Source organism: Podarcis liolepis (genome assembly GCF_965112155.1).
Source record: "Podarcis liolepis genome assembly, chromosome: 4".
NCBI classification, from domain to species: Eukaryota; Metazoa; Chordata; class Lepidosauria; order Squamata; family Lacertidae; genus Podarcis; species Podarcis liolepis.
The window spans coordinates 27,505,828-27,521,458 of NC_139558.1; the positions used below are offsets into that span (position 1 = coordinate 27,505,828).

A 15,631-nucleotide genomic window follows, 5' to 3' on the forward strand; every position below is an offset into this window, starting at 1 on the left:
AGAAGAGCATTTTGTTTGACCTCTAGTGTCTGAGCTGTGAAATTGCATCCTACTGCTAATATATTCCCTATTTCAGAAAAACCTGTCTCCCCAAAATCAGGAAGCCTGAAGAGTCCACCAAAGGGATTTGATACATCTGCAATTAGCAAAAGCTATTATAATGTGGTGAGTAATCTTTATTTGAATTTATTGTGCACTACTTATCCATAGAATCTTGCTTAAGGCTAGAGCACCGAAGTTGATGATGTCATGGTTTGGTGTGGTGTTTTTTTTTGTTTTTTTTTTTTTTTGCAAATGATGTTCATCTGCAGGATCTGGGCACCTTAAACCATTATTTGCTAAGCTACAGAGAGCCCACTAGCCATGTATTGTGGCAAACCAGGATGCCACAACCAGGATGTGGCAAAAACTCCTGCCCGTTTTTGTATTCCAACATAGGCAACAAACCAGAAAGCTGCCCAGCTCCCAGTATGCCACTATATGTGGCTTGAAGGCTCACAGGTTTACAGTCTTGGCTTAAAGAATTGGAACCCAAATGCTGAAGTGAAAGGCTGATGTTTAAATATCGGCCAGTATTTGGAAGAGCTGGCACCTTATATGCCTACTGGCACAAAATACTGTGGTACCTCGGGTTACATATGCTTCAGGTTACAGAATCCGCTAACCCAGAAATAGTACCTCGGGTTAAGAACTTTGCTTCAGGATGAGAACAGAAATCGCGCTCTGGCGGTGCGGCGGCAGCAGGAAGCCCCATTAGCTAAAGTGGTGCTTCAGGTTAAGAACAGTTTCAGGTTAAGAACGGACCTCCCGAACGAATTAAGTATTTAACCTGAGGTACCACTGTATATGATTCTAGTGATACAAAACAGCACAAGATGAATAAGGAAGAGCCCATGATCAAGTCTGAGTAGATTCCAAGGACGTTATCCAAATAAGTGGTTTTGTTAGCGCAAGATCTTCCTGTCTGCAAAATGGAATCTCCTCCCTACATGCTTCCTGCACCCTCCCCGAATCTGCTTCGGAGGGTTGGGGGAAAACCCCATAGCAGATTTAGGGAGTGCAGGGGGAGAGGAGAAGACAAGGCATCCAATTACACAGGTGAATGTCTTTGCACTAACAGAACTACTTTGTTGAAGACCGCCCCAAATACCCAGCTCAGTTTGAAGACTGTCTTTGTGCAAAAATGAAAAGGTGTTTCCATAAGTAGTGGGTACTGCATGATTTGTGTTTATGCAGTGTGAATGATTGCGGTAGGGAGATCAGGTGGGAGCTGATGTAAGACAGAACTGGTGTGATGTGTATGTGTTGGTGGGGTGAGTGTTGCATATTTTGCGAGTCAGAATGTGCCTTGGCAAGAGGGCGGTTGAAGAGGGAATGGATGGTGCTTTTATTCAGGTGGTTATCGGTAGGAGAGAGTATGGGGAGTGAAGGGCGGGGAGGTCAGAGCGTTGCAAACCATACCCCCCTCTCTCTGAACTTCCACCCATCTTACAGATACTTGTTGGCCAGGCTACTGCATCCTGACACTTGATACGTTTCTTTTGTTATGTGCATTGTATTTGCTATCTTTTTTGTAAACTATTTAGTCTTGATTTGGTATTAAGCACTATGTAAAAAATGAAATGAAAGTCTAGAGGCTGTGCTCCTGAGCTCTCTTGTATTTGCAAATTCTTTTGTCAGAAAAGAGTGAGTGAGGGCTAATGCACACATTGCTATTCCTGTTCTCCTTATGATCTTCATAGGAAAAGGAAGGAAGGTTTTTGATGTGTGCCTTAATAGCACCTGAATCAGGTATTTAAAGGAGCTTTTCCAGTTCCACATATTGGCCGTGTCATACATTGGGAAGGGAGTGCACCATCCTCATGTGATTGTGGAAGAGCCCTGTTCTACTAAATATACAATGGATACATTCCATAAGAATGTCTGATCAGTGATGTAGAGGCCTAGTCTGTGCAGTTTTTCCCTCTTACATGGAATACTTTTATTTCTATTTTATTGATGTCACAGAAGGAAGAAGGCAAGGTCTCTTCTGCACCTTGCAGGAATGGTTCTCCGTCACCCAGACTGGGACTTAGACTTACAACTGTATGTTCAAATCTTATGACAAGACGCCATCTTTGGCCATTTTCTCTCAGGACTTCTTCCTGTGGAACAATGGTGGCGGTTCCCCTACATCTGTTTGTAGGGAGCCTATTTATGGCCTTCCTCCAGATGTTGTTGGACTCCAGTTCCCATTTCCAGCAGTCAGCTGGCCAGCGTTCAAAGATGATGGAAGTTGTAGAACACCAATATCTGGAGTCCCCTGTGTCCCCTACCATTGCCCTCCTCAAAGGAGGTTATTCCAATGAATTAAGAAAGGGAACAATTGAGCTGATTGGGATAGTAATTTTTTTTTAAAGAATGTTTGAAAAGTGAATATGTGATATGCAAATTTTAGAGAACTTCACTGATGAAATGTAACTTGCACTCTTGATGAGGGCACAAAATCTAAACATTGCTGAAAAATATTAAAAGGGTGCTTGTCACAGCTGGAATGTTAGTCTTTGAGAATGCTGAGTAAATCTGTCACTTGTCTCTCACTTGGTAGTTGACATGTGAATCTGTGAAGAGTATTTCTTGGGGAAAGCTTTTTCATAATGACTCCCAGGGTCCAAAAACATTCCTCAGAAAATTCAGAAAAGTCGCTGTGAAGTTATTAAACTCAGCCCACATTTTTCATGGCTTTGTTTTTGTGTGTGTTTTTTAAAAAGGAATGTTCACACATGTTATGAGTTGCATGTAAACGGACTTGATGAAGATTTCCTAAAATAGATCAGGAGACAGGCCCCTGTAATTTTGTGGACTTTTAGCAATCTCTTGTATAGTGTTGAATTTGGTTTTATCTGTTATTATCTTTTGTGACTATTTGAAATTTGTCTATTTAGAGATACACACCATTATTTCTGCATTACATATTTTTGACTTTTTATTCTGCATATTCTCAGTTCTTCTGTTTCTAGGATGGGCGGGGGGAAAGTATATGCTATTACATGCAAAAAAAAAAACACAAAATAATGCAAGGATCTATTTTGCTTCAAAAAGTTTGTAGATACTTAGGCAGCTTCTCTTTATGATTGTGTATCTCTCCCCCCCCCCCCTTTTTTTAGTGTAGTGGAAGAAAAAACATTGTAAAGTGGCCCTTAGTTTCCTTTCACCTGATATCAAAACAGTCATTTAAGCAGTTTTGTTATTTATTCTTTTGAATAAAAGAATAGTCAAAGTTAGGGATGATAACTGGACATTGTGTGAGCGAACTGTTAGACATACTTGATATTTTTATCCCCTCTTGTGACTGAGGGAATAGCTCACACTGAATGAATCCAGCTCTTTATGCTTTTCATTTGTGTGCAGACTGCTAAAGGTTACCATGTCTGTGAAAGCAGTCCACAGTTGGTACCTAGTTCCATCAGATGGTGATGGAGCTTTTGGAACGGGGTCTTTGAAATCTCATGGGTTCTTGCAGCAGCCAGAATGTGCAGAAAGCAGGAAAGAGGAGAAAGGTGATTATTAGAGCAGACAAGCAGGGTGGCGAGATTAGAAACCGTGAGGGGCAGCTACGCTGAATGTGAAGTATTACTATGTTTGATGCTTTGTAACCTCCAAAAATATTGTAAATGTGAATTGTCTGCCCTGGGAGGCAGGTAAGTGAACTTGAAGCCCATCCAAGAACAGTGAGACAGAAAGAAATTATGAGAATTGAGAACTTTCTGTATAAAAATCAGTATGAATCTTGAAAGTCAAAATAGACTTTTTAAAAAAATGGTACTTCATGAATGCAGGTAATGTAAAGGAGAATTATTTAAACTTCGGGAACATGCTTATTTGTGGGAATTTAATTTACACTTAGCCGAAATGCAGCTCTGTTAGCTGTTGGTAATTAAGAAACTGTGTTACACAGCATGTTTTAATTTAGATACGGTTTATTTTCTCAGATTAGCAAATAATACTGTGTGCATTTTAAAATTAAAAACAGTTAATTTAAAAACATTTAAGAGTGGTACTATTAAGCGTCTCTTAATAGGATCACTCTTAATTCGAAGACTAATACAGTTAATTAATGTTTTTTCAGAGATTAGATCATGAGAATGCACCTTGATGACTCCTGCGTAAAAATGATGCAAAATAGTTCCAGTGTAATACTTGAAAGCCTTATAAAATTTTTCTTCTAGATGCTTATTTAATACCCCCTTCCCCACATACAAGGCAACTTTTGCTGATTGTTGGTTTTGTAATGCAGCAGGCAACAGGTTTCTATGCATCGCCTAGTTTTGCATGCAATAGTGTTGTGGTCTGCTGATGTTTCAACATTGTCTTTTCTTTCTAAGATATAATTTATTAATCTTTCTGCTTCTTGTGTGCAAGCCAGTACTTTCTGACTGACTAATTAATAGCTTATGTGTTCTTTGTGACATCTGTCCTTCGTAGCGCTTCTTGCAAAATGGAGACATTTTAATCTTCGGGGCAGGAGTCAAGTTACCAACAAAAGAATGAACTCAGAAATTGTCTCCCCCCCCCACCCTCCGCGCCCTCTCTTCAGCTGAATAGGCCTATTCAAAGGAATAAAACTGAGTTCAGCAACACTAATGAAAGAAGCAGTGAATTCTCTGTTTCAAATAGTTCAGCATGCCACTTGTTTCATCAGGTTTTCATATAGACATCTGGCATGAATAATGGTTTTATGCCCATACCAACTATAAACTGCTGTATTGAATAATGTAGTTAGGCTAACGACATCCTAAGATCATGGGGGTCCTAGGAGATCCATTGCATTATATTGGCCTTCCCAAAGTAATAAAAAATTGGGGGTTTAAAAGGGAAAGTAGTGGTAAAAACAGATAGCTTATTCTTGCAGATTGCAATGCTCTTAGCAACTATTGAAAACTACTACATTTCCCTACTCCTAGGGCAGTTCTGTTGTACACCTAGCAGTGTTAGAAACTCATATATAAGCTAGGTGCTAAATGGCTCCTTAAACCAAGGTTATAGTCATGGAATGTCTGGTTGCCATTTTTGGGTAAGACATCTCCAAAGTCTTATTTTTCAAATGATGATGATAATAATAATAATAATAATAATAATAATAATAATAAAATAATAATAATAATTAATTTATTATTTGTACCCCGCCCATCTGGCTGGGTTTCCCCAGCCACTCTGGGCGGCTTCCAACAAAGATGAAAAATACACTAAAATGTCACATATTAAAAACTTCCCTGAACAGGGCTGCCTTCAGATGTCTTCTGAATGTCAGGTAGTTGTTTATCGCTTTGACATCTGATGGGAGGGCGTTCCACAGGGCGGGCGCCACTACCGAGAAGGCCCTCTGCCTGGTTCCCTGTAACTTCGCCTCTCGCAGTGAGGGAACCGCCAGAAGGCCTCAGTGTCCGGGCAGAACGATGGGGGTGGAGACGCTCCTTCAGATATACTGGGCTGACTGTGATTGATTCTCAGTTAAACATCTGGCTAGGACAGACGACAGCCTTGAACTGGGTTAAGAGCATTGAAAACTTAAAGAAGAAAAGTCACTTGATCCAGGGACAGTCCTCATGTACCGTATATATTGGCCTATTCAGACCTCTTTTTCTTCATGGTGACTGCTCCCGCTCAGGCTACGCAGAAAAAGCATTTGGGTTCCAGAAATTGATTCCGATTGTGCAGATAAAATATAATTGATTGTGGTATTAGTGTGCGTAAACAGCCCAGAGCCAATGATCCCCAGGCATGCACAACCAGATGGTGGTGCCTGGTGCCTGGGCATCTTCACTTGGTCGCAAAATGCACCTGGCTAATTTTGAACACTGACATCTAGCTGCGCCTGTACTCTAGTGGCCGTGTGTGTGTGTATGTTAGACAAAGGTGTGAGAAAGAAATTCAGGGTTGCAGTACAATAAGATTTGGAGTTTCCGATATCACTCCTGTGTGCCGCTGTTTGTAGAGTGTGGCAAAAACCACACCCAAGGCAGGAAGGAGAGCTGCAGAGCGGAGTACCATCTCACACTTTTTAATTTCTAGCACACCTTTGTCGAGAAATATTAGCCATCGGTGCCTTAAATAATCAAGGTGCTATAAGGAAGATATGCCAGACATATTGCCTTATGCAGGCAGGATTTTTTTCCAGCCCTAACCTGGAGATGCTGAGGATCACACCTGCAAAGTGTTGGTTCTACTACAGCCCTTTCCTACCATTTTGACTCTTTAAAAACGTGCTTTTTTTACTACGCTAATTGCTTACCTTTAATCAAGTGCACGCTTCTTCCTCTCCTATTTACAGTCAAACTATAGAAAACAATATTGGTGTCTTGACATTTTGGTTTCCTCCTCTCTGTAGCTTTAACATGACAGTCACAGGCTTTTTTTAATGTATTATAGGTGCTACAAAACATTCTAGAGACAGAAAACGAATATGCTAAGGAACTACAGACCATGCTTTCTAACTACCTGCGACCCTTACAAGCTAGTGAAAAGTAAGTACATCTTGCCGTTGAAAAACCTTATTTGAGCCACCATGCATAAGTTGCTTAAGGGATGCGGGTGGTGCTGTGGGTTAAACCACAGAGCCTAGGACTTGCCGATCAGAAGGTCGGCGGTTCAAATCCCCGTGACGGGGTGAGCTCCTGTTGCTCTGTCCCTGCTCCTGCCAACCTAGCAGTTCGAAAGCACCTCAAAGTGCAAGTAGATCAGTAGGTACTGCTCCGGCGGGAAGGTAAATGGCGTTTCCTTGCGCTGCTCTGGTTTGCCAGAAGCGGCTCAGTCATGCTGGCCACATGACCCGGAAGCTGTATGCCAGCTCCCTGGGCCAATAAAGCGAGATGAGCACCGCAACCCCAGAGTCGGTCACAACTGGACCTAATGGTCAGGGGTTCCTTTACCCTTTACCTTAAGTTGCTTAAAACCTGCTCTGCGAGGCTATGGTGAAGGGCAGGCAATAAATTCAAAAAGCATTCATAATAGTAGTAGAATCCTAGAATTGTGTTGGAAGGGACTCTTGAGGGTCATCTAGTCCAACCCCCTAAAATGCAGGAATTTCAACCCTCAGGGGTCATAGTAGTACTCTGTGGCACTATAATAGAGATGCACACAATATTATATCTGTTGTTTGGAGGCTAGTGGTGGGGGCGCTGTAGAATTTATATTGACCCTGATCTTTCCTTTTAGCAATGTGACATCACAACCAATGGTTCCAAGGGCTTATGGGTGAAAGAGACCCTGATTTTTAGTTTGTTAGAGGTGTATATTGTGGGAATTAGACTTTAGTTCTTATTTACAGAGAACTATGTGTATGTGAGTTGTTTGACCCTTTAATTCTCTTTTCCCTCCTGTTAAAAACTACGAAAGATGCTCTCTTTTAAAATTTAAAGAATGTGTAACTTTTACCTGGTGTACTTGCAGTTACGGTGTAAAAATATATATACAGTGCAGGTGGATTTTTTGTTGTTGTTGCTAAAGCACCTTATGTTGATTAAACTGTTACAGACGAACAAACATTTACAGACTGATAGTCTGAGGCAGACAGCAGCACAACACAACATAACCTGCTGCTTTAACTGTTGAGAATCGCAATAAATAAGATGAAAGATATATATATATTTATTTATTAAAAGATGATCCAAAAAGAACTCCCTTAAGAGAATCAAGTCTTTTTGTCTTAAGACAGGCTTTAAAAGGATCTTTCCAAAAAAATTTTTATTAAATAATTCCAGTAGCACCTTCAAGACCAACTAAGTATAAGCTTTCTAGGTAGGAGCTTTTGTGTGTATACACACTTCTTCAGATACTCTGAGGGAGAGGTCGCTACATCCTTATAACTGTTGATGGCTGTTAATGATGGCAGTTGGTTCCACAGGGAAGGGCAAGGGATTTTTAAAAGGACAGATGACCAAAATTAGCTTTAGCATGTATAATGGGACATGAATCCAATATCACTATTCAGACCAGGTCTCTCCATAGTTTTTTAGTTTGGTAATGAGTTGTAACTCAGCAACTTCTCTTTCAAGTGTATTTCTAAAATTCTTTTGCAATAAGACAGCTACTTCATAATAAATAACAAGATGAAAGATAAAAAAAAATTTTTATTAAAAGATGATCCAAAAAGAACTCTCAAGAGAATCAAGTTGTTGAGAATCGCGAGACTGTTAATAACCGAACCAACTGAAATAACTGCCGCAGTGTATGACATCACAGGGTTCTACAGCGGTTGTCAAACATTATTCTGTTCTGGCAAGCTCCCTATGCAAGTTAGCAAGTTAGCCCCAGAGAAAACCCCCCACTCCCCGTTCCCCACCTCACACATCTTTTATGTATTGCAGAGGACTCTGGCATAGAATCGTAGAGTTCGATCATTTGGTCCAACCCCCTGGAATGCAGGAATATGCAGTGAATCTGGCTATGGGGGAAGCTGTCAATCAGAGCGTATGGAAAGCATCTTCTGGGATGTATATAGTGGGAAAGAGCTCTGGCCTGTCTCCCCGTCTCTTTAGCTTCCTTAGCCCCCAAGTGGGAAATTGGAGGAAAGGGGCGGGGTCTGTTACGTCAGAGATGTGAAAGGAAAGTGATTTTATGCCTCCTATATTGGAAGCTAGTCTCGGCCATATAAGCAACACCAGAAATGATGTGGGCTGTTTTTCGTACAAGTGCTTAATTTTCTTATTTTCTTTTTGGCTCCAGGTTAAACTCTACAGATACTTCATATTTAATGGGAAATCTAGAAGAAATCAGTTCTTTTCAGCAAATGCTTGTACAGTCTTTAGAAGAATGCACCAAGTACGTACTATTCAATCTAGCAGACCTGTTTATGTTTAACTGTTTAGAATGACACCTGGCATCTATAGACATTTGTAGCCCACACGTTGATGTAAATGTGTAAATCTTGCAGTTCAATTGCAAAGTATGAACAAAGAACAGGAGTGACTTCTCCAAAAATAAAAAATAAAAATAATGAAAGTACTGTGCACAAACAACAACCACCACCAGTAGTTTTATGCAATGTGATAAAGGATATTAAAGCAGGTGATTTTTATTCTCTATTTTTTAAAAAATACGCTTTCCAGCAGTAAACATTCTTGAAGTAAATAATTTCAAAACATAAAGTTGGTGCAGCTGTAATAATTTTGACTCTTCAGTTAGGATCATGAGAGTCAGCTGTTGGGTTATTGTATCCCTGCTTCTAGGGGATGTGGGTGGCGCTGTGGGTTAAGCCGCAGAGCCTAGGGCTTGCCGATCAGAAGGTAGGCAATTCAAATCCTTGCGACGGGGTGAGCTCCCGTTGCTCTGTCCCTGCTCCTTCCAACCTAGCAGTTCAAAAGCACGTCAAAGTGCAAGTGGATAAATAGGTACTGCTCCGGTGGGAAGGTAAACGGTGTTTCCGTGCACTGCTTTGGTTTGCCAGAAGCGGCTTAGTCATACTGGCCACATGACCCGGAAACTGTATGCCGGCTCCCTCGGCCAGTAAAGCGAGATGAGCGCCGCGACCCCAGAGTTGGCCACGACTGGACCTAATGGTCAGGGGTCCCTTTACCCTTACCTTTTATCCCTGCTTCTAGCTTCATTCTCTTCCTCGCTGAGTTATCTCTCCTCCTCCGTGTTTGTCATGCTTATGGGCATTCGGCACAAAAGCAAGGACATCGATTGTAAAAAATAGAAGGCATCGCATTCCAAGTAACAGCAACACATAATGAGATATCAAATATATAACAATTTTACAACAGTTTCCCCAACACTAGACTCCCAAAGCTACACTTGGTCTTTAAGATTACTAAAACAAATGGCCTTGGTGAATTTGGAATGCATTGCTCATTAAGCTTCAGAACATTTAAAAAATTACATTTATATTGCTTTCTTTCAGGTTGCCTGAAACTCAGCAGCGGGTTGGTGGTTGCTTCCTAAATCTGATGCCACAAATGAAAAATTTATACCTTGCGTACTGTGCCAACCACCCGTCGGCAGTAACCGTCCTCACAGAACACAGGTATGTGCATGAAGAACAAGAAAACCTTGTAAATTAAACTTTGTTTTTCTTTCCACTTTTTAATGGTGTTTTGCAAACAAATTGAGGTGTTTTATCAGGCACAAGACCGAAGATGAAGTGGCAGCAGATGTGAGCATCAGTTTTGAAATCAGCTTTTTTTAGTGGAGTATTTGAAAATAGGCATGTAGATTGATTTCAATATAACTTGGGGCTCGTTAACACTTCCACTTAGAATCATAGTGTTGGAAGGGTCCACAAGGATCATCCAGTCCAACCTCCTGCAACGCAGGAATCTTTCACCCAACATGGGGTTCAAACCCACAACCCTGAGATTAAGAATCTCATACTCTGCCAACTGAGCTAAGTGTGCATCACTTGTCCTGTAGCTTGTAGGCATTAGTCAAATCAGTTTAGCCTTTGCCCCACCACCTCCCCCCAGAAAACATGGTCTTTATTGCTAAATTGGAACAAACATCAGTCTAGAGAAAACCCAATTGATATTTATTTGTATTTAGTGGTAAACAGCAGGTTTTCTTAGAGGAAAGAGGCAGTAGTGTGGCTGAGTCCTTACTCCTGAGGGAGTGTGCACAGGTTTGCAACCTTACAAGGCCTGTAGTGCTAGTCATATTTAGTTCAGTGCCTGAAATAAATCAAATACTTTTTTTTCAGGCACATGACAAAGGCTTTCTTATTCCGGCAGGCATTTTAAGGTGGCGGTTGTGTTACTGTCCAGTTTCACAATGAATTTATATTGTTTTAATCTCTTGTGTGATCTATTTTTATATACATCACTTAGAAACGCTCAGGATTCAGCAGTCCATAAAATGCCTTAAATAATTTTGTTCATTGGATGTGTGAGATAATAGTTACAGAGGTAGTTCAGGCATATGATACCTTGGTTCTAAGTCGGGGATAAGCAACCTGAGACCCTTGAAATGATGCTGGGCTCCAGCTTCAGCTAGTGTGGCCAGTGGCCAGGGATGATGGGAGTTGTAGTCTGGCAACATCTGGAGGGCCACATAGGTTTCCCACCCCTGCCCTACATGAACTAGACTAGAGTGGCTATGTAAGCTCTCAGAATACTTAGAATTAGCCAAATTGACAGACATAATAAGACAAAAACCAAAAAGTGAAGTAAAAAAAGAATGGGAGTGCCTAAATGAATACCTCAAAAGTCAAGGTTCGAGGGCAGAAATCTGGCTGAGTCTGGAATAACCTTGTGAAGTGAAAGGATATGAAAGAAGGATTTATATCTAGATGTTAGGATAGAGATGATAAAGAAAACAGGAAAACAAGAAGACACAATGAGAGATAAAGGTGGTGTTTTGGGATTGGTGGAAGTCAATGTCTTGTTGTTTTAGGGTTTATAATATTAACTTGTAAGATGGATTTTTGTTTTGTTTTGTTTTTAGTTTTCAAATGTTGATTTTTGTGTGTTGCGTATTGTTATTTTTTAATATCTTTCGTGTTGTTGTTGTGTGGAAAATACTAATAAAATTCATTTTTTAAAAATAAAAAAGGTAGTTTCCAACACTTGCATATTCCCTCCTTTTCCTTCACTTAAGCACTTTGAACAGTGCATTGTTAATCTATGGAACTCACTGCTCCAAGATAATGATGGTGGCTTGTATGGCTTTTAAAGGGGATTAGATGAATTCCTGGATGATAGAGCTATCTCTGGCTGTTGGCCATGACGACTATATATGGAACCTCCATCTCCAGGGGCAGTATCCCCTTGAATGCCAGCTGCTAGGGAAACAACAGCAGGCGAGAGCTATTGCATTCAAGATCTGGTTAGCCATTTTGGGAAGCAGAATGCAGACTAGATGCAACTTTGGTCCGATCAATCAGAGTTGTTCCTTTTCTTAGGCAAGTGCCATATTAAAAGTTGGAGTACCTGAATAGGGTTAGGATTTTCTGTTTCAATTATATTTGCTTAATGCATTAAAACTGAAATTAAACCATTGTGCTTTTGGAATGGTGTGATCGAATGGCTGAATGTTGGGTGGGATGTTACAATAAGTAAAAGTAATCTTGCACAGCCTGTGGAAAGACATGATTCTTTCTGAGGATTCCAGGCTAATGCTAGCACCTACGGTAGCAATCTTTATAATATTTTCCGGTGTGTTTAATTCTGTGGCTGGAAGCACAGTGTTGACACTTCCTAATATATATTTTTTTACTTCATTTTCAAAAGACGCACATTGGTTGAGTGTATTGAGGCTTTGGCTACATTCCTAAGGTTCAGGGGTTCAAGTTCCACTCAGTGTTGTTATCAAGGGCTGTGTCAAGCCTACTGTGGTATTGATTGAATGTGATTGTGCTTTGAGTATAATAGACAGTAGAAACTAGCTTGCCACAGAAGTGCTTTCATTTAAAACAAATATATTTTAATAATAAAATTTGAGGTCTACATCACTATCCTTGGTCAGATGAATAGGGTTTCCTTTTTCTGATACCCGATGTTTTGAAATGATTATCTACGGACCAATAGGGCCATTAATTGATTCAGCTTATAACTATATTATTTTAGACTTGGAAGGAATGTGGACATTTCCATCCATCGTTAGCCCTCACTCCTTATTCAGAAACCTGTATTTAGCCACATATCAAAGTAACCTGACTATTTCTCACTTTGGAAGTTCTTAACACCCTCTGGCAGGATTGTCACTTGGTTTAAAGCAATCTTAGGTCTTTACTTAAGGGACGGGGGGTGGCGCTGTGGGTTAAAACACAGAGCCTAGGGCTTGCCGATCAGAAGGTAGGCGATTCGAATCCCCGCGACGGGGTGAGCTCCCGCTGCTCAGTCCCTGCTCCTGCCAACCTAGCAGTTTGAAAGCATGTCAAAGTGCAAGTAGATAAATAGGTACCACTCTGGTGGGAAGGTAAACGGCGTTTCCGTGTGCTGCTCTGGTTCGCCAGAAGTGGCTTAGTTATGCTGGCCACATGACCTGGAAGCTGTACGCCGGCTCCCTTGGCCAATAAAGCGAGATGAGCGCCGCAACCCCAGAGTTGGTCACGACTGGACCTAATGGTCAGGGGTCCCTTTACCCTTTACCTTTAGGTCTTTACTTTAAAATGTTTTTGTTTTAGTACCTTGCCTTTCCATAAAATGAGCAAGTCAATTCAAATGTATGAATTTAGTTGGTTGAGTTTAATTATATACAAATAAAACAAAACATTTGAAGAAGTTCAGACAAGGGAAACAACAGGGTTCCCTTGTTGTTTAGATTATGCAGGCAACATATTAAGAGGAGGCCTTCTGTTCCTCTAGGGAGGAGAAGAAATGCTGCTTCTAGGCTGATGCCTGCCATGCACAGTGTTTGTAAATTATTGTACATAAAAATATTTATAGTCATGGTGCAAATGTAACCTTAGATGAGGTAAAGTGATCAGAATCAGGCTGTAGGATCATACGTTCTTTCCCCAGAGCGTCTCATTTTTGTTTTAGACCAGGGATGGGGAACCTGTGGCCCTCCAGATGTTGTTGGACTCCAGTTCCCATTGGCCCCAGCCGACAAGGCCAGTGGTCAAGAATGATGGGAGTTGTAGTGCAGCAACATCTGGAGGGCTTACAAGTTCCTCATCCCTGTGTTGGACATTTCCCTCCCTTCCCTCTTTTGCACTTCACCATGAATTTGACCCAAGGAAATATCACTAAGAGCGGATCTGCTTTAGCGTTAACTGTGATTAATGACATAACCCTTAACCACTATGGAGAAAAGGATTGTCGGAAAATTTGCATATGAGGTGGAGAGCTGCAGCTTACTCTGCCCCCTTAACCATAGTTAAAGGCTACATCTCCATCAGTCTGAGGGACGTGGGTGGCGCTGTGGGTTAAACCACAGAGCCTAGGACTTGCTGATCAGAAGGTCGGCGGTTCAAATCCCCGCGACGGGGTGAGGTCCCGTTGCTCGGTCCCTGCTCCTGCCAACTTAGCAGTTCGAAAGCACGTCAAAGTGCAAGTAGATAAATAGGTACCGCTCTGGCGGGCAGGTAAATGGTGTTTCCGTGTGCTGCTCTGGTTCGCCAGAAGCAGCTTAGTCATGTTGGCCACATGATCCCGAAGCTGTACACCGGCTCCCTCGGCCAATAAAGCAAGATGAGTGCCGCAACCCCAGAGTCATCCACGACTGGACCTAATGGTCAGGGGTCCCTTTACCTTTACCTTTACCCATCAGTCTTACTGATGCAGCCTCAGTTAAATCTTTACCAAAGGCAGAAAAGTCTTAAAACAAAGGTAAGAATACTTTCCGTGGAGGCAAATGGAAGCAATCTTTTTCCAGCATTAACCCAAATGAGAGAGCAGATTATAAAAAGAAACTACAACCAAGCACGACACACAAGACTTCTGCATGCTTCAGGCTAAAAATTGCATCTGTAGAACTGGAGCAAGGCTTAAAGCCACTTTTTCTTTTAAAGTACAGTTTAACAGAGTGTTAGAAGATCCTGTAGCTGGAACCTGATTTGAAATTACTTGATTGCATTTTTTAACAAAAACAGATTTCGAAATGTGAAGCTTAAATAGCATTTATGGAAGATAATGGGAGCATGGAATACAGATAAGCATCTGAGTCAGAGAACCTTTTGTCCCTCCTCCACTTTGCTTCAGAAAAAGGGCTGCTAACATAGAGGGTGATGTCATACTTGAAGCAACAGCCCAAGAATAAGGCATTCTATCTAGAAATGCTGCACTAGAGACAGTAAAAAGCTTAGAGTCATTAAGTGAGCCAAGGGTTTAGTGGAGGGTTTTCAGCATGCATTGTCTATGTGACATATTTAGACCTTTCAGCAGTGAGAGTTCATGTTCCGTCTACTATAGACAGGAATTGGAAGTGTAAGTTGCAGTTTTAAATGTTTCTTTTTCCATTTGTTTGTTCATTTAATGCTAAGAGTTTTCCTATTGTTCACATGGTTGTAGGTGCTTTGAGGTTTTTAAAGATACTCTTCCTAGTTGTTGTTTTTTTTAAGTGATTTTACATGTTAAAAATGTTGTTGGTTTGGATCCCTTTTAGAGGCAAATTCTATTTTAATACCTTACTAACCTAGGAGACTTCACGAAGCACGGATGATAAAAACAGTCAGTTCTCAGGACTATCTTTATAGGAGAGGTTTCAAAAATTCCTTGATACCCAAATTTTGTAAATGTATACTAGCTTCGTAATAATATTTATGCTTATTTATTTTACATACCTAGTCTGTTTTGGATAGATTTAAGATTTTAATAATAGGCCTATTTGTTTCTTGGCTAAACTACTATCTCTTGCATATCTCATTTTGTTTCTTCCCTGTGTGCTGTTTTAGCTAAATATGGAGTGGATTCATTGTGAAATATTCAGCAGCATTTGGACAAAAGTGCATATTATAAAAACTTAGTGTCTTTGTTAAAACAGCTGTGATCTTGAACTAACCACACTGATTTGTAGATGTAATGGTTGTTGAAGGAAATAAATTAACTATGCACAGTCTTTAAATAGTTCATTAATGGCAGTTTTTTTTTAAAAAAAGAAAAGTTCTTTCTTGATCAGAAGACTATTTAAAAGATTCTATTTTTAAGTGCTTGGCTAGTTGATTCTATCCCATGTAGTGAGTTTTGTAGCTAAAGCAGGGCTGTGTTATGTTTGAATA

General features: G+C 40.7%; 1 protein-coding gene across 9 annotated transcripts in view; it reads left to right on the forward strand.

Moving 5' to 3' along the window:
* ARHGEF7 (Rho guanine nucleotide exchange factor 7) overlaps positions 1–15,631 on the forward strand; it is an 85,493-nt gene that overhangs the window by 29,022 nt on the left and 40,840 nt on the right. For all 9 annotated transcript variants that reach the window (XR_014525567.1, XR_014525568.1, XM_083501158.1 and 6 more), the window contains exons 6-9: positions 77–165; positions 6,409–6,503; positions 8,704–8,799; positions 9,881–10,003. Coding sequence is in view for 7 of the 9 variants with exons in the window: in XM_083501158.1 (XP_083357284.1) it covers positions 77–165; positions 6,409–6,503; positions 8,704–8,799; positions 9,881–10,003 (403 nt within the window). In the remaining 2 variants the exon portion in view is untranslated. The remainder of the gene's footprint in view (positions 1–76; positions 166–6,408; positions 6,504–8,703; positions 8,800–9,880; positions 10,004–15,631) is intronic.